This window comes from Muscardinus avellanarius, assembly GCF_963383645.1.
Source record: "Muscardinus avellanarius genome assembly, chromosome: 7".
Taxonomy (NCBI): Eukaryota; Metazoa; Chordata; class Mammalia; order Rodentia; family Gliridae; genus Muscardinus; species Muscardinus avellanarius.
The window spans coordinates 22,876,602-22,894,802 of record NC_137793.1 but is presented as its reverse complement, the minus strand read 5'-3'; the positions used below and the strand labels follow the sequence as shown (position 1 = coordinate 22,894,802).

The following is an 18,201-nucleotide window of genomic DNA, read 5'->3' as shown; positions in this document are numbered from 1 at the left end:
CATGTAAATGTAGATGTCTTCTCCGGTGCTTTCTTTTTCTGAGATTTCTTAAAACAAACAATACCCGCCACCACACCAAACCAACCAAAACCCCCCAATTAACCAAAATCAACAGACAAAACTGTCTATTTTGAGCAGATTATTAAAAATCTTCCCAGAGTTTGTATCAATATTTAATCTACAGAAAATTTTTACAGCTATATTTTTTACAGAGGTTTTAAAAAAAGATACACTTAATGAATTATTTTAGTCCTAATTTACAATGAGAGCCTCTTATGCCAATCACTACTGATGAAGAGGTGAAAAACCATCTCGCTTGCCATTTGCCACCATGGTGAGAAACTGTTATAGGCGCTCCTGAATTTATGGGGCTGAGCCTGTGTAAAGCTGTATTTTTTTCCCTTCATAAAATGTTCTCTTATCTGCTTAAAATGAGTGTGAAGAGAAAAGGTATGGACATTGTTCACTTTGTACAACTCCTCTACTATTCTGAGAACAACTGCTGTAGACTAATAGCAAAACTGACTGTGCTAAACTGTAGATAAAAGAACGATGACAGATTGCAGTCACTTTAATTCATAAAGAAAACATTTAGAGCCCCTGGGAATGCCAAATCTAGCCACTGGCACCCAATGATTTCCTGCTAAGTCACAAACTACATCATATTTTTTTAGTTTAAAGACAAAGGCTAATGGATATGTGACTTATTTATTCCAAAGTCTTCTTTATGAAGAGCTGGCTTTTTTTTAAAGCTCCTCGGAAAACATTATAATTTCCCTATTCTATAAACATACAAATATAATTGTAAAATGACATCATTCTGTTTTCATTTAATTACCCCTGAAATGCTTTCTATTTAATATTCATTACTCAAAAGCTAATTTAAAAGAGAAAGAGATGCGACTTATTCAAAAAGATGTACTGTCATTCACAGCAATAGTTATCTAATATACAGAAGTTAATAAAGCAGATTAATCTACAAGTCCCTTTAAGCCATTCTTGAGTTTTGAACAACTGCCTCTTTGACCTTTCACCTTCATGCTGTGCACCAGTAGCAGGTGCCAGCTGTACAGAAATTATAGCTGCTGCGTTCGGACGCAAAATCTTTTCTTACTTTGCTTCTGACCAGCAGCTGACCCTGTAGGAGTGATTGTTTCTGGTGCCGGCCTAAAGGCTACATAAACCAGTAGCAGATAAACAAAAGGCTACATATACCAGCTGCCTTGCCTTAGGGTACCATCCTAGGCTGACACCTCCACTTCTTCTCCAGCGTCCCAAATTGCTCCTTGTCTGTTTCCACACATGCATTTCATCCTTGTTATTTTGTGTGAGGGGTTAGGATAGGAGAAAACCCCCAAAACAACAACAAAAACCCCTCCTTCTCCTCGAACTTGACTTTTGAGTATTCCATGTCAAACTGTGCTATTATAATGCTAATCTAGGCCTGATTTAGCAACTTTAATAAGAGGCTAAACCCTCTTGTAATTAGATAATAAAATTTTATTATGTATTTTAATATTAAAAGTCTTAAAATCAGACTCTTCAAATCATACACTGGTATAAAAAACTAAGGTACTTAAATATCACAGCCTTAGAAAATAGGAACCCGAAAAAACACATTGTGGCTAATTTTTCATTCTCAGAAATGTAAACATGGAATTCCTATGTGGTGGCAACGAAAGCTCCAACACTCTTAATTATGTGCAGGGAAGAATGAATCTATTCAAGTATGAAGCACACTGTACCATTTCCAGCAACAGCATGAGATGGCTTTGACAGTTATTTCTTGGATACAAATTACACAAGTATAAAAACAATCCCCATAATGATTAAATGCAGTTATGTACATAGGAGAATACCAGTGCAAATGGTAACATATTTAAATGGTTTTCCTTCATTAAAAAAATTATATATGATATTAAACCATCAATCACTGCTGAGGCACAGGAGTTTAAATGTATTGTCACTGGCTGAAATAAATGACTTGGAGACTGGATTCTGGCTCACTCAATATGGTGTCGTTGCTGTTGCTTAGTCACCCAACTCTCTGCTGGTTTGGGCTACATCTGGTGGATTCCATCCCTTTCAATTAATAAGGCAAGTTGTGCTGTCAATGGATTACATCCTTAAACTGTGCGTAGAGGTAGAAAAACACATGTCCTAGTGGGGTGGGAGGGGCCCCTCTCTGTTCTGTTAGCGGGTGGAACAATATTTGCAGTACATTTTGCTTTATTCGCATATGTTTAGAATAAAATTTTCTTGTGGGATTTCTACAGGGCTATTCAGTAGTGTATTATGATACAACCTCATCTTAGCATTTCCACTTGGCTTATTCTGTAGCAGCAGTCTATAAATATGCTAGATTTAATAGCTAAATTTGTACTTCTGAAAATTAAGTTTTTAGGGGTTTGCTTTGCAGACATTCATCAATTGTCATACAGTGTCAGGTTCTGCTGGGGTTAGGATAAGTATCAAAATGAACGTGATCTTTGAGAAAAAAGGGTACTCTGTAAAAATATATTTTTATGTTTATACCAATAACATATCAAGAATAGTTTTCTACTTTAACTGGCTTCTCTGTTTAAAAATATCATTTTTATTACAGTTGAAATAGTTATTCAACAAATATTACTATCACAAAAATTAAGTCAAAATGGCAAAGATCTTGTTATAACAAAGAATTTGGACAAGAAACATCATTTTATTTATTTATTTATTTATTTATTTATTTATTTATTTATTTATTTTGGTGGTACTGGGGGTGGAACCCAGAGGCTTTCCACCTCCGGGCTATACTCCCAGACCTTTTTTATATTTTATTTGGAAACAGGGTCTCAGTAAGTTGCTGAGAGCCTCACTAAGTAGCTGAGGCTGGCTTCGAACCCGTGCAATCTTCCTGTCTCAGCCTCCCAAGAGCGGGGATTACAAGCGTGCGCCACCACGCCCGGCTAAGAAACATCATTTTAAAGATGAACGAACATGTACTATTTTAATAAAAACTAGCATATTTCTATTTTTAAAATTAAAAGCATTAACTTTCTAAACTGGTCTATGGTAGAAGTAGCTATACATTTTTCACTCTTAAGAGCTTTACTCCCTTTTGAACTTTTACTGCCTGGTTGTTATGATGATACTTTGTTCAGCCCTGCTCTTCCTAGGTATTTTGTTCTTATTATTAGTAATTAGACTGTATATACACATGACCGAACTGAACTTTATTTTTGCCTCAAACAAACCTGGTTATTAAAAAAAATAACAAAAAGTTTGGAAAGTGTTGAGTTTCGTTGTAACTTAGTATGCAAAGTCACAATCCAAATGTGATCAAGTGTTTTTTTTTAAGTTACAGTACACTCTTTAGTAAAAACAAAATAAATTTAAGTAAAATAAAAATATTCAGAATTCTGTGGGGTGGTGTATGCCTGTACTTTCAGTACTTGGGAGGCTAAGACACGAAAATTGCAGGTTCTAAGCCAGTCTCACCAACTTGCTTAGCAAGACCCTATTTCAAAATATAAAAAGAAGTAGGGCTGGGGGTATATTTCAGAGGTAGAATGCCTCTGGGTTCAGTCCCTAGTACAAGAAAAAAACCCAGTAAAACAAAAAATAATATTCTTTTAAAACAACAAATCAAAGTTTGCTTCAAAATTTATCAAAAAGAAGCTGGGCATGGTGGCACATCCTGCAATCCCAGTATTTGACAGGCTGAGACAGAAGGATCACAGGTTTGAGACCTGCCTTAGCAATTTAACAAGACCCTCAGCAACTTGGTGAGACCCTATTTAAAAAAAATAAAAAAGCAGACGGAAATAATATCACTGTAGCAGTGCTGCATGCCTATAAAAACTATAAAGAAGCCGGGCGTGGTGGCGCACGCTTGTAATCCCCACGCTTGGGAGGCAGAGACAGGAGAATCGCGCAGGTTCGAAGCCAGCGGCGCGCGCTGGCTTAGGAGATCCTGTTTCCAAGTAAAAATGTAAAAATAGGTCTGGGACTGTAGCCCGGAGGTAGAAGGCCTTCCAGGAACCCCAGTACCACCAAAACAAAAACAAAAACAAAAACAAAAACAAACAAAAAACCCAAAACTATAAAGAACCATGTATGCACTGGAAGATCTTAGTTCTGAAGTTCCTTAATACTATATAATATAGGGATAGAAAATTGACAGCCAGACATTGATGGCTGGTCATCTTACATTTATTATTATTATTATTATTATTATTATTATTATTATTACTACTACTACTACTACTACTACTACTACTACTACTATTAGCACTGGGGATTGAACTCAGGGGCATTCTACCTCCAAGCTATATCCCCAACCCTATTTTGTTTTTATTTTGAAATAAGGTCTTGTTAGGTTAATGAGTCTCACTGTTTGCTGACCCTGTACTTGAGCCTGTGATCTTCCTGTCTCAGCCTCCCAAATACTGGAATTACAAGTGTGTGCCATCACACCTGTTTTTTTTTTTTTGTTTAATTTTCAATCAGTGAACAACACTTAAAAATCTGAATTTCTAGCTGGATGTGGTGGCGCACACTTGTAATCCCAGTACCTGGGAGCCTGAGATAGGAGAATCGCAGGTTCTTGGCTAGCCTCAGCAACTTGTGAGGCACTCCAGAACTTAGTGAGACCCTGTTTCAAAATAAAGCTGGGGATGTAGCTCAGAGGTAGAATGCCCCTGGATTTAATCCCCAGTAACACTAACACACACACACCCTGAATTTCTGGCTTCTTTCCAGGATGGAAAATTTCATACATCCAGAAAGAAGTCTTACCTTCTTAAAGGCAAAAATGATCTGCTGGAGTTGTGTTAAGGCTGCCCCCTTTAGGCAAGAATGCATACTTAACTTAAGGTTTCTCTCCAGTCCACCTCATTCAAGTTTTCTGCTTGGTCTTAGAGGCATTTTAGCTAGGGAAGGAAGGGAAGAGTCAAAGGAACCCAGGAATCAGATTTAGACCTTAAGCATGACCGCAGTTTCATACAAGTGAAAAATGGGATTTTCGGCTGGGTGTGGTGGCGCTACTTAGCAAGGCCCTTCGCAACTCAGTGAGACCCTATGTTAAAAAAAAAAAAAAGAAGACTAAAAAATAGGGTTGGGGTATTGTAGCTCAGGGGTCTAATGCCCCTGGGTTTTATCCCCAGTACCACAAAAAAAAAAAAAAAAGAAAAAAAAAGAAAAGCATTTTATGCTGAGTCAGTGGTGAGAGTCAGGATGAATATGTATGTGCTGGGTGTGGGGGAGAGATGCAAAGCTTCTCTACCCTCATTGCAGTGTTGCCATACTGATGCTATCCTGGAGAAATCAGGTTACAGTAAACCTCAACAGCTGCCTCAAAGGCATTAAAGAAAAGCCACGAAAGAACATCACGAGGCAATTAAGTATTAGACTCTGACCTCCTCAAGGATACATGTCCTACTAACTTTTACCCCTTCGGTGTCTGGCTATAGAGTTAATGGATGGGTATGGGTACAGAGTAAGTAGAAGCTTGATTATCCTTGCCTTAGTGACAGCAAGAGCCACAGGGTTTTTCTGGCATCAGTTGGCAAAGCAAGTTCCCTTTTCTTTGCCTGCTGTTTCTATGGGTCACTGTTTATCTGTCTTTTCCAGTTGGAGGACAAAGCTGGGTGTAGGATGACTACTGTAAATCATTTTGCCTTTAAGGATGAATTGGCGGGAATTACTGTATGCTCAAAGCATACATATTTCTTCACATTAGAATCTATCACCTAAAGGAGCAGAGGACTTTGTGCTCATATACTGAACTCTGGAGTTCAAAAGACCTAGGTGGAAATTTTAGTTCTTCCACTTATTGACTCTGTGATCTTAATCTCTTACTTAAACTCTATCTGCTTCAATTTCTTTTTCCTTCCTTCCTTCTTTCATTTTTGGTGCTGGGGCTTGAACCTAGGGGCATTCTATCTCCAAGCTACATCCCCAGTACTCCTTCTTTTTCAGTACAGGGGATGAAATCCAGGGGCATTCTACCTCCAAGCTACACTCCCAACCCTGTTTTTTATTCTTTATTTTGAAACAGGGTTTCACTGATTTGCAAAGGGCCTCACTAAGTAGCTGAGGCTGGCTGTGAACCTGTGATCCTTCTGTCTCAGCCTCCCAAGTACTGAGATTACAAGCGTGTGGCACCATACCCGGCTCCCTAGTCCTTTTCATTTTTTGTTTTAAAAGAGTGTCTAAATGCCGGGCGTGGTGGCGCACGCGTGTAATCCCCGCGCTTGGAAGGCTGAGACAGGAGGATTGCACAGGTTCGAAGCCAGCCTCAGCTACTTAGTGAGGCTCTCAGCAACTTAGTGAGACCCTGTTTCTGAAAATAGTATAAAATAGGTCTGGGAGTGTAGTCTGGAGGTAGAAAGCCCCTGAATTCCACCCCAAGTACCACAAAAATAATAAATAAATAAATTAAAAAAAATAAGAGTGTCTAAGTTGCTGAGGCTGGTCTTGAACCTGCTATCCTCCTGTCTCAGTTTCCCAAGTACAGGGATTATAGACGTGCACCACCAAGCCCGGCTTGCCTGAGCTTCTATACTTGTAAAATGGTGACAACAGTACTACACCCTCATTAATTTGTGTGGTGATTAACTAAGACAATAAATACAGAAAGAGCTTAAGGTAGTGCTTGCTCATAGTAAGCACTTAAATTCTGCCAATACTATTCTTCCTAGAAGTATACAGTATATGCTTGGATAGCAGCATATGTGAAAAGCAATTCTGTCATGAAATGTGAGTTTCTATTTTCCACTCATATCTAATGACACACCTGGCTTGCTTTATCCACTGACCATGATGTGACTAGTCTTTCAGTTTTTTTTTTTTTTTTTTTTTGGTGGTAGTGGGGATGGAACCCAGGGGCCCTCTAGCTCTGGGCTACACTCCCAGACCTATTTTATATTTTATTTGGAGACAGGGTCTTTTAATCCAGCTGAGGCTGGCTTCGAACCTGCACGATCCTCCTGTCTCAGCCTCCCAAGCGCAGGGATTACAAGCGTGCGCCACCACGCCCGACTTCAGTTTGCTCCACGCCTGGCTTCAGTTTGCTTTTAACAGGAATCTACTGACATATTTCTGTTAAGAAAGCTGCAAATCAGCCGGGTGGTGGCTCACGCTTGTAATCCCAGCATTCAGGAGGCTGAGACCAGAGGATTGCGGTTTGCAACCAGCCTCAGCTACTTAGTGAGGCCCTCTGCAACTTTGTGAGACCCTGTCTTAAAAAATAAAGAATAAAAAATAGGGCAGGGGGTATAGCTCAGAGGTCGAATGCCCCTGCGTTCCAATAAATACATAAATAAAATAAAATAAAATAAGCTGCATATCAACCAGACTGAGCTAACTGGTTATATGGAGGGCACATTTTCTATTTAAGGATTACTAGAAATGGTTTTATCAGCATTAGAAAACCTGACTAATTATTTTTTAAAAGGGCAAGAGATGTGACTATATTTCATTTGCTTAAGTGTTTTCTATTGTGAGAATCTTGCAAAGGGTCTGTAGGCCAGTCTCAGTGTCAGTTAAATACGTGGCTGCATTTTCTCCTACTTAGTATTATGGAATGGAATCTTAAGTATGAAAGATGTCTTGTATAGGATGTCAAAATGTTGAGCAATATCGTTTCAATCTAAACACAGAAATGAAAAAAGAGCAGATGATTTCCCTTTTGCTGTAATTCACTTTGGGATGCATGTCATGAAGAGCACTATACAAAAGCAATTTTCATTGATTGACTGACTGATTGAGGAAAAGGGTGAATGTTCTTTCAGCTTACATCCCTACTGAAGTATGATTCTTATAGTTCCTGACAGCTCTTCACAATTTGTAGTTAAATGCCGTGTTAGGGAAAAAAAAAAAAAAAAAAAAAAAAAAAGAGAGAGAAAGAATTGTAATTAGATCAAACCTTCTTTGGATTTTTAGTACAGATGACTTGAGCCAAATAGATAAATAGAAGACATAAATAAGTAAATTTAAATCTACCTACTCTCATTTCTCCATGCAATGTATTTTAGGTGCTAAACATTATAATTACTAAAAGAAAACCTTAATAAATAATTGCACAATCTACTCCATAACAATGACAATTACATAGTTCTTGTTCTACGTCTGCAGAAGGAAGTGTATTCTTAATTTATTTTTGCTTTTGTAATGGGATTGAATCTAAGGGCAGTCTGTACTTCCAGCCCTATTTTATTTTGAGCTTAGTCTCACTAAGTTGCTGAGACTGTCCACAAATCTGTGATTCTACTGTCAGCCTCCCAAGTACTGGGATTACAGGTGTGAGTAATCATGCCCAGTTTACAATAACTAGTTTTAATTGAAATTTTGATTTAGAAGAGAATTCAGCATCATTGTCCTATTCTTATCATTTTGAAAAGAATCAGTCATATCTCTGAAATGCTTCTCTAATTCTATAAAACATGGTCCTTCATTTACGCAATATGGGTGAGTCTTTCCTTCTGTGATATAACTAAATGGATGCTTGTCTATTTGGTTATAAGATGCACATTAAGTACATGATGCCAGGCGTGGTGGCGCACGCTTGTAATCCCAGCATTCAGAAGGCTGAAACTGGAGGATTACGGTTCGTGGCCAGCCTCAGCTACTTAGTGAAGCCCTCTGCAACTCAGTGAGACACGGTTTCAAAATAAAGAATAAAAAATAGAGCAGGGGGTGTAGCTTGGAGGTCGAATGCCCCTGGGTTCCATCCCCAGACCCGCAAAAAAAAACAAAAAACAAAAAACAGCAACAAAAAAACCGTGCATGACCAGTGAGACCAGTGACAAAACTAAAAAAATTTACATACAAATATTAAACTCAAAATGACTGTAGCAGACCAGTGTCTAATCCACTACGAATCAGTGGTGATTAGTGATCTGATCACTGCTACTATGAACTAAATTTTAAAGCTTGTCAGTTATCAGGTAGAAGACCAGACTCCAATGGAGTGATTGAGGGGATTTAGGAAAGGGGTGGTGCTAAGAGGAATAAGTAAAAGTACAACAGTTAAAATACTGCTACATATGTATATAAAGTGTGTATATAAAATGATCAATTCCAATCTCACAGGTACAGGGAAGGACAGGAAGGGGAGTGCTCTAAGAGTTGTATACACCTATGTTTCTATTACTCTACCCCCAATAGGATGTATAATTATAATGCACCAAATGAAAGTATACCAAATTTGAAGAATATTTTGAAAACACTGAAGACCCATAGCCACACAGGAGGTCATCATACACACATTTCCAAGAGAGAGGCACTTCAATCATCTTTGCCAAGTGCCCAAATACAAATGGAAAGGCCTGCGAGGATGCTGGAAAACCCTTTATGTAGGTTCAGGGTTCATTTACTGTGGAAGCTTGAGGAGATAACTTTTGCAGTTTGGAATTGATGCTCTTCATGCAATTAGGCTCCCAGCAAAATAAGTCCAGGTTGGGAGAAAAAGACAGTTCAAACTACTAAATAATTACAGTATCATTGCATCAGTTTAGCTTAAAGAGCTGACAAGCCCTCTCTAAACTCCAAGCACAATTAGTCATTAGGGTCTAGTTTTTCAGCACTGTTAAGCAATTTGTAACCCATTCCTTTTAATAGGGTTAGGCATTACTTAACCGACACAGATGCCTTGAAAACTGAAACCTCAAGTTATGAAGCAACAACCTTGTTCATTACCTTCTGTGATAGGCAAATCATCTATAAAAACAGCATTTAATGGGCAACCAATGAATAATCAATGGCTCACTTTTCATCTAAGTGTGAAAATGAGAATAATCTAATACAAAGCCCTCTGGTAAGAGGCTGAATCTTGGGTTTTGCTGCTCTTCAGGGCTGATTTATAAGGTCTTGGAAAGCTGATGTAAACAGATGATCAATGGGACCCATCCTTACTCATAATAACCCCCAACTGGCTCACTCCCTCTTTTCCAAGTCTATCCCTTCAGGCTATTAGCTCTGTCCAGCTAATTCTTCCCACTACTCCTGCCTGCTGCTTTTACTCTGGCCATCCGTTCAGTCCAGCCGACTCAGAAGTAATTTTATACGCAGCAGAGAGCGGGTGGAATTGATTTTTCACTCAGCACTCAGTTCCCATCTGAATAATTATCAATTTTACTGCCTCATAAAGGGAAGAGTCAAAATTTCAAATCAATTCAAAAGAGCTTTTGAGACGACAGAAACTGTGCATAAGAATAGAGGTCAAAGTTGTCAGTGACCTAAGGAGATGATGTCAGATATTACTATACCCAGTAGTTGACATCAGAGGCACTCAAGATGATATAACCTAGTGCTAATGCAAATCATATTTATGCTGACTACCAGAGACCAGCCATTAATATTTAAAATGCTCTCTGAAAGCCTACATTCCAAATAAATAGAATGTATTCTACTGTTAATAAAGATGTATCACTACTTAGTCATATGCTATAAAGTGAAGGATTACCAAGTATTATTAACACACAGAAATTACTTAAACCAACAAATGCAGGGTAATTTTGAGTGAAGACACTTGATGGTATTCTGTAGAACCCATTACTTGCTCACAGCCTATTGACTTTTGCTAAAATCTGCTACTAACTTAAAAGTTTCTGTCCCAGTTTATGGAACAATGCTGTGATCACAGCTGGGTGCTGGCAGAGGTGGTGGCCACCTGGTGGTGGCCTTGCTCCTCGCCATGGTGGGTGGGGTCTGGGATGATTTCTGGCTATGAATATTTACCTTCTTTAGTGACTAAATGCTCCTACATCAGCAGTCTCAACCTTCTCCATGCAAAACACATGAGGGCTATGACGTACTTCCAACTAGACCAGTGGCTACTGCATTTGGGTGGGGATGAAGATGGTGGGGAAGAGAAGTGTACTCAAATCCTAGTATCGGGGATTGAATCTAAGGCATTCTACCTCCAAGCTACAACCTCAGACTTTTTGGAAACAGGGTCTCACTGAGTTGCTAAGGGCCTCACTAATTGCTGAGGCTGTCCTCAAGCCTGTGATCCTCTTCTCTCAGCCTCCCAAGTACTGGAACTACAGGCAAGAACAACCACGCCCAGCCGCCAAACTGTGTATTTTGAAAATGCAGCCTAGATGAGATACCTTGAGAATCAATGGTGTAAGTATTAAAGATTTGGGCTATTGAGCTCAACGAACCTTGGTTAAAATTCCAACTCCATTACTTTCTAGTTAATCTTGGTATATCTCAGTTTATTTGTCTATAAAATGGGGATGATGATATCTATGTTTCAAAGTTGTTGGTTTAGGTAATAAGACTCTCTAACAATCCTCTCCTCCTGTACCACTCTTGGCCATCACTGTTTTAGTAAAATCATCATATAGCTGGTTAGTTACTTGTCTTTGTCCTACATGGTAGGGAATTTTTGTGTGAGTAATGTATGGTACTGAGAGTAGAACCCAGGGGTGTTCTACCTCCACCAGCCCTATTTTTTATTCTTTATTTTGAAACAGGGTCTCAATGAGTTGCAAGGGCTGGGGCTGAGGCTGGCCACGAACTGCCATACTAATGTCTCAGCCTCCCAAAGGCTGGAAATTACAAGTGTGTGCCATCATGCCTGGCTGGTACAGAACTTTTTTTTTGGTGGTACTGGGGGTGGAACCCAGGGGCTTTCTACCTCCGGGCTATACTCCCAGACCTATTTTATATTTTATTTGGAAATAGGGTCTCACTAAGTTGATGAGAGCCTCGCTAAGTAGCTGAGGCTGACTTTGAACTTGTGCAATCCTCCTGTCTCAGCCTTCCAAGCGTGGGGATTACAAGCACATGTGCTACAACGTCCATCCCTGGTAGAGAACTTTTTAAGGCTATAAATTATGTCTTATAAGACTTAATAATCCTTGTACCTTGCATGTAATAAATCATCAATAAACTGAATTGCCTTTCTCTTCCCTTTACTATATTGTTGTTGTTATTATTATTTGTGGTATTAGGGTGGAACCCTGGGGCTTTTCTACCTCTGGGCTATATTCCCAGACCTATTTTTTTATACTTTATTTGGAAACAGGGTCTCACTAAGTTGCTGAGAACCTCACTAAGTAGCTAAGGCTGGCTTCGAACCTGTGCGATCCTCCTGTCTCAGCCTCCTAAGCACTGGGATTACAAGCGTACGCCACCACACCCAGCTACTATATTATTAACTTGAGTTCCAGGGTCATACTAGTTACACGTCTACAGACCTTTGCTAGCTACTCAAAATATAAATCACACACCTTCACATCTCCTTGGAAAATAACTGGTTAACTGAAATGCCACTACAAATAAAGTTTACATGATTTCATTTAAATATTAATAAAATGATAGCTAGGAAGAAAACCTTTTCCCTGATAGTCTTGTTCTATTTTCATCATTTTTTTGTTTATTTGTTTAGAGTGACATTTTCTGCTGATTGGAAGCAACTTATTTCCTCACTAATGACAATGTAGCAAGATACTGTTTGAAGTATTTACATTTTCAAATCAAAGACCATTATGGATTTAATTTGGCAAAAGAAAATAACAGAGTAAAGATATAATTTTCCAAATTTAGTGGAAGTAGAATTAGCACAGCAATGGTATGGCCATAAAAATGGTATTATTCTCTTTGCAATATTCTTGTTATGTATATCCATTTCTTATGCATGTTGTTACTGTGATTTGCAGGATTTTTTTTTTTTTTTTCAGTACTGGGGATGGAACCCAGTGGCAGTCTCCTTCCAGCTATACCCTCAGCCCTATTTTCATTCTTTTATTTTGAAACAGGATCTCACTGAGTTGCAAAGGGCCTCACTAAATAGCTGAGGCTGTCCACAAACCACGATCCTCCTGTCTCAGCCTCCCAAATGCTAGGATTACAGGAGTGCGCCACCAGGCAGAGCTTTGCAGGACTTCTGAAAAACAATATTAAACTTAGACATAACCCACATTAGCCAAATAAAAAATACATTTGAAATAAGAAGAAATTGTGGCCTTATTAGTAGTCAAATGATCTTGGTAATATTACCTATCCTGTCTGAACTGTGATTCCTCCTCTTAAACTGGGAATGGTACTCTCTCTATGATGGTGAAAGGACAGTTCTAGCAAAATGCCTAGCAAAGACTAGTAGCTGAGCAAAAAGTAATGTCCCAGGATCCCAGACTGCTCAAAAGGCAAACTCAAGAGGCATTAGCATGTAGCTCAGACACACACACACACACACACACACACTCTCACTCACGACATTAGCAGCCGGGCTTGGTGGTACACCCTTGTAATCCCACCATTTGGGAGGCAGAGACTGGAGGATCATGGTTCATGGACAGCCTAAGCTACAACTGAAGTCACAACTCAGTGAGACACTGTTTCAAAAAATAAAAATACTAAAACACAGGACTGGGGGTATAGCTCGGAGTTACAATGCCCCTGGATTCTATCTCTGGTACCTCAAAACAAACAAACAAACAAACAAACAAACAAACAAACAAACCAACAGTCAACCACAAAAAAAAAAAAAAAAAAAGCAACACCACCACCAAAGGCATTACCAGAGGTTCCAGGAAAAAAAGCAAAATAAAATGCTTCTTAGTTCCATTTCTGCCCTATTTTCTCAAGATCTCAAGAAGACCTTATCTCTTTTTAAATTCAAGTTTCACTGAAGTGAGATGAATGACTTTGAGATTTCTTGAGGGTGGGTAATTCTGAGACCAGTGTACTATTCCCATGTTCAAGGAAAATACTCAGGGAGAATAAATACTAAGTCGTGTGAAGGCCAGTTGCTATGAGAGATGTTCAGAAACCCAGTTGGCTTCTGAGAAATTCTTTCTGAAGCTAGGTTACCTGCTGTAGGACATCTGGGTTTTGCTGCATAAAATGTAATAGTCTCTGACCAGACTGGGTAGCCTCTCTGCATCGAAGTGGCTTCTTGCCCTCTCTTGCTATGTGCTTGAAGAGGTAGGTGACGATGTAGTCTAAACTGGTACAGCAGCTGGAGGAGACAACTGTATCTGTACAAACAATAAATAAAAATTCATTTGCATTATTGAAGTATTGGCTTCATTTGATTATGATGTCTCCTTAAAAAATAATTTCTCTCTGGTTTCAAAGCACTTTCACCACACTGTAAATTCCTAGAGGGCAGAGACTGCCTTATTTCTCTTTGTAGCCAAGGGTCTCTTAAAGGGCCTTGCATGGAGATATGTTAACAAGAAAATCCTATCCTGACTTGGACAGAATTCTCTATCTGGGACCTCTGTTCAATTCAAGCGACTGTCTATTAAGCATCTCCTTGGTGCAAGTGCTCTGCTTCAGGGGAAACAGGTCCAATCTCCACCCTGGTGTCAAAGAGCTCATAGTGTAATATTCAAGTCACAGTAGTACCATGTCATGTAAAATTAGTAACAACTCTGCAGCAGGGATTTTGGGGGACAGATCATATTAAGATCGGGATCAAGGAGAGTTTGGTGAAGGAGCAGCCCCAGAGACAGACTTGCAAAGATTTTTCCAGCTAGACATAAGAACATTTTTCAGGGGTAGAGATTAGCATGAGGCAAGTCAGTGTGGTAGGAAAAGTATAAATTTTGGAGACAAAGTTCTGATTTCATATCCCAACTTTTTCAATTAGTTGCTGTGTTGTTACTTTGAGTCACTTTGCTTTTCTCACTGCAAAATACCTTTTACAGAGTTGAATGAGATGAAAATAAGTTTATCAGTAATAAAAATAGCTGATATTGCTGGGTGTGGTGGTGCACGCTTGTAGTCCTAGCATTTGGGAGGCTGAGACAGGAGGCTTGTGGTTTGCAGACAGCCTTAGCTCCTTAGGCCCTTTGCAACTCAGTGAGACCTTGTTTAAAAATAAAGAATAAAAAACAGGGCCAGGGGTATAGCTCAGAGGTAAATACCCCTGGATTCCATCTCCAGTACTGCCAAAAAAAAAAAAAAAAAAAAAAGCTGATATTGAGTCTTACCATGTTAGTTACTATGTTAAATGTTTCACACACATTATTTTTTCTTTTCAGTACTGGGGACTGAATCCAGGGGCATTCTACCTCTGAGCTACACCCCCAGCCTTATTTTATTTTTTCTTTTGAAACAGGGTCTAAGTTTTAGAGGGCTAACTAAGTAGCTGAGGTTGGCTGAAAACCCACAATCCTCCTGTCTCAGCCTCCCAAGTACTGGGATTATAAGCATGTGCCACCATGCCTGGCTAGATTAGTATTTTTAATCCTCACAACTACTATTATTGTTATGCCCTTTTATACATGAAGATACTGAGGCTAAGAGGGATCCAGTGACTTGCTCACTGACACCCAAAGAGAACACTGTGTGGCCACAATATAAAAATAAGCAAGGATGAGATGGACTGTGGATCTGAATCCTTAACCACTATATTAAAACTAGGTATTAAGCAGAAATGTATTTAAGCACCAAATACCTTCTTAAAACACGAGTAACCTGAGAAACTGCATTTATGTTTCCCTTTATGGCAAAATGGAGGATGTATTCATGGAGTAGGACTTTTGGTCTGACCAAGAGAATGTATGGGGGAGTCATAAGAGAAGTTGAGGTCTTTCTTAATGGCATAGCATAGTGGGCTGAGATATTTATATTTAATCTGAAGTTCAAGAAATGTATTATTCAGGGTTTCTCTGGGCAAGTAACTGCCTTGACAGAGCAACTAGTATCTCCTTTGTTACATTAAAAATATCATCTCATTCACTTTTTTTTTTTGAGGTACTGGGGATGGAACGCAGGGGCTTTCTACCTCTGGGCTATACTTCTAGACCTATTTTATATTTTATTTGGAAACAGGGTCTAAGTTGCCAAGAGCCTCAGTAAGTACTGGGATTACAATCATGTGCCACCATACCCAGCTCTCATTCACTTTTAATAATGAATTTGTATGACTTTGTATATTAGTAGCTAGATATTATTTCCTAACTAGTAGTATTAGGTATTATTTCCTTTTTTTTGTGATTAAACCCAGGGGCTTTTAAACTTTGAGCTATACCCCTAACCCTATTTCTTCTTCTTCTTCTTTTTTTTTTTTTTTTTTTGGTGGTACTGGGGATGGAACCCTTCTCCAGGCTACACTCCCAGACCTATTTTATATTTTTATTTGGAAACAGGGTCTCTTAAGCCAGCGAGGCTGGCTTCGAACCTGTGCGATCCTCCTGTCTCCGCCTCCTAAGTGTGGGGATTACAAGTGTGTGCCACCACACCCGGCTTTTTTTTATTTTGAAACAGGGTCTCATTAAGTTGTAGAAGGCCTTGCTAAGTTGTTAAGGCTGGCTGCAAACCTTCGATCCTTCTGTCTCAGTCTCCCAAGTACTGGGATTACAAGGTGTGCTTCACCATGCCTGGCTTTATTTCCATTTTTAAAATGAGAAAACTAAGTATTGGGGATACGGCTCAGTGGTTGAGAGTTTAGCATGTGCAAGACCCTGGGCTTAATCATTAGAACTGCAAATAGATAGACAGAAAGACAGACAGACAGACACAGTAAAACTTAGAGATTAAGTAGTTTATCCAAAGTCCATGATTTCAAACCACAGTATGAAACTGCCCAAATTTTTAGACTAACAATGGCATTTTGACAAATCAAAATGGGAATTTTTGAAACAATTATGAAAAAAACAATAAAAATGATGAATACATATGGCACTCACCTATAATCTCAGTATTTGGGAGACTAAGACAGGAGGATTGCAAACTGGAGGCTAGCCTCAGCAACTCAGTAAGATCCTGTTTCAAAATAAAAAATAAAAAGGACCGGGGATGTGGACTGGAGGTAGAATGTCCCTGGATTCAATTCCTAGTACAAAAAAAAATTAATGTAGTTGTCTCAGGAGAGAAGTGGACCAAGAAAATAGGGCTGGGAAGCAGTAGATTATAAACTTTGTAAAGGGATACATTTTTATTCATCTTACTCATGCCTGAGATTCTGAGACCCATGTATATTCACAATAGATTAGAGGTACAATACTACATGAATTAATTAAAGAATGTGTAGCTACTTGTTAACCTGAGAATGTTTTCTAGAGAAAGTCTCAAATTGTATTTAATACCTAGTACTGACAGAACATTACACGTAAAACTTCTCACATAATTTCAGAGAGACTCGTTATATAAAATACAAAGAAGTTGTTTTGAGACAAGTTCTGAAGTTCAGACAGGATAACAGAAGATGATACAGATCACGAGGGGTGAGGGGTTGAATGAAGGTCTAAAAGATAAGAGATGGACAATAGTTTAGAAAACTGGGGAGTTGTCAGGCTTTTAAGAAAAAGAGTTTTTCTTTCTCTCAAAGCTATGACATTTGCTTAATTAAGTGGGTAATTGTCTCTGTTAGCTCTTCCTACTAACTGGGTTACTCTGTAGGAAAGGGAGTTTTGGTTATAAAACCCTGGGAGGTAGCATAGGCATAAGAGTCAAACACCGATTTGTTGAGTGTGGTTGCTTTTCTTTTTTTTCATATTTCTACATTTGAAGTCCTAACAAAAGCAAACAGATTAAATAAGTTAACATATACAAAAGCAAGAAGGAAATAAGGTTCCCTCAACAGTGAAGAGCAATATGCTATCAGTCATAAAAAAATGTAAAGACTACATAGATTTGGTGACCACATGCCATGCAATTGCATTAAAAGGTTCCAATCCACTGAGTCAGCTGTGAAAAAGCCGGGTAAACACTTTAGACACAAAGGTTGGAGCATATATCCTTGCAGTAAAAGCAAGAAGAGCTTCCATTATGGCTGATTTGTGCTGGGCGGGGGGGCTTTAAAAAAGATGTTATTTCCAGGTAGATTTAAAAGTGTGGAACCATAAGGATCAAGGAGCATTTGGTCAAAAACAGAATGAACAGTGCTGAGGACTGTGTATTATTACTGGCTTTTATTTATAGCTCAACTACTGTATGAGATTCAAATAATGAGACTCTTCTGATATAAAATAGATGTCACAAATTTTCAAATTTTGTCCTAGTTCCTGTTTAGAATCTTTTGAAAAGGATTTCATTCAGAAGTTAGAAAATATTTGGAAATAGTTTGTAAGTCTATTAGGCACTTTGTCCTCTCTGGCAACTTTTTTGGGCCTGTAAACAACCAAGCGCTCCTTTTCTCCTGCACCAGGCCTCCACAGAAAGTGTACGCATCATTACTAAGACCCATCACCAAAAGCTCTTCTGAAAAGCTAACTGTGTAGGAAAGAAAGAGTTGCTTAACTGAAAGTCAGGAAG

The 18,201-nt window shown here is 38.8% G+C and overlaps 1 protein-coding gene across 1 annotated transcript in view; it reads right to left on the bottom strand.

The window, feature by feature from the left end:
• RANBP17 (RAN binding protein 17) overlaps positions 1–18,201 on the bottom strand; it is a gene marked incomplete at both ends in the record, with an annotated part of 325,987 nt that overhangs the window by 19,704 nt on the left and 288,082 nt on the right. The window contains one exon of the mRNA XM_080698633.1: positions 13,807–13,973. Within this exon, the coding sequence (XP_080554759.1) occupies positions 13,807–13,973 (167 nt within the window). The remainder of the gene's footprint in view (positions 1–13,806; positions 13,974–18,201) is intronic.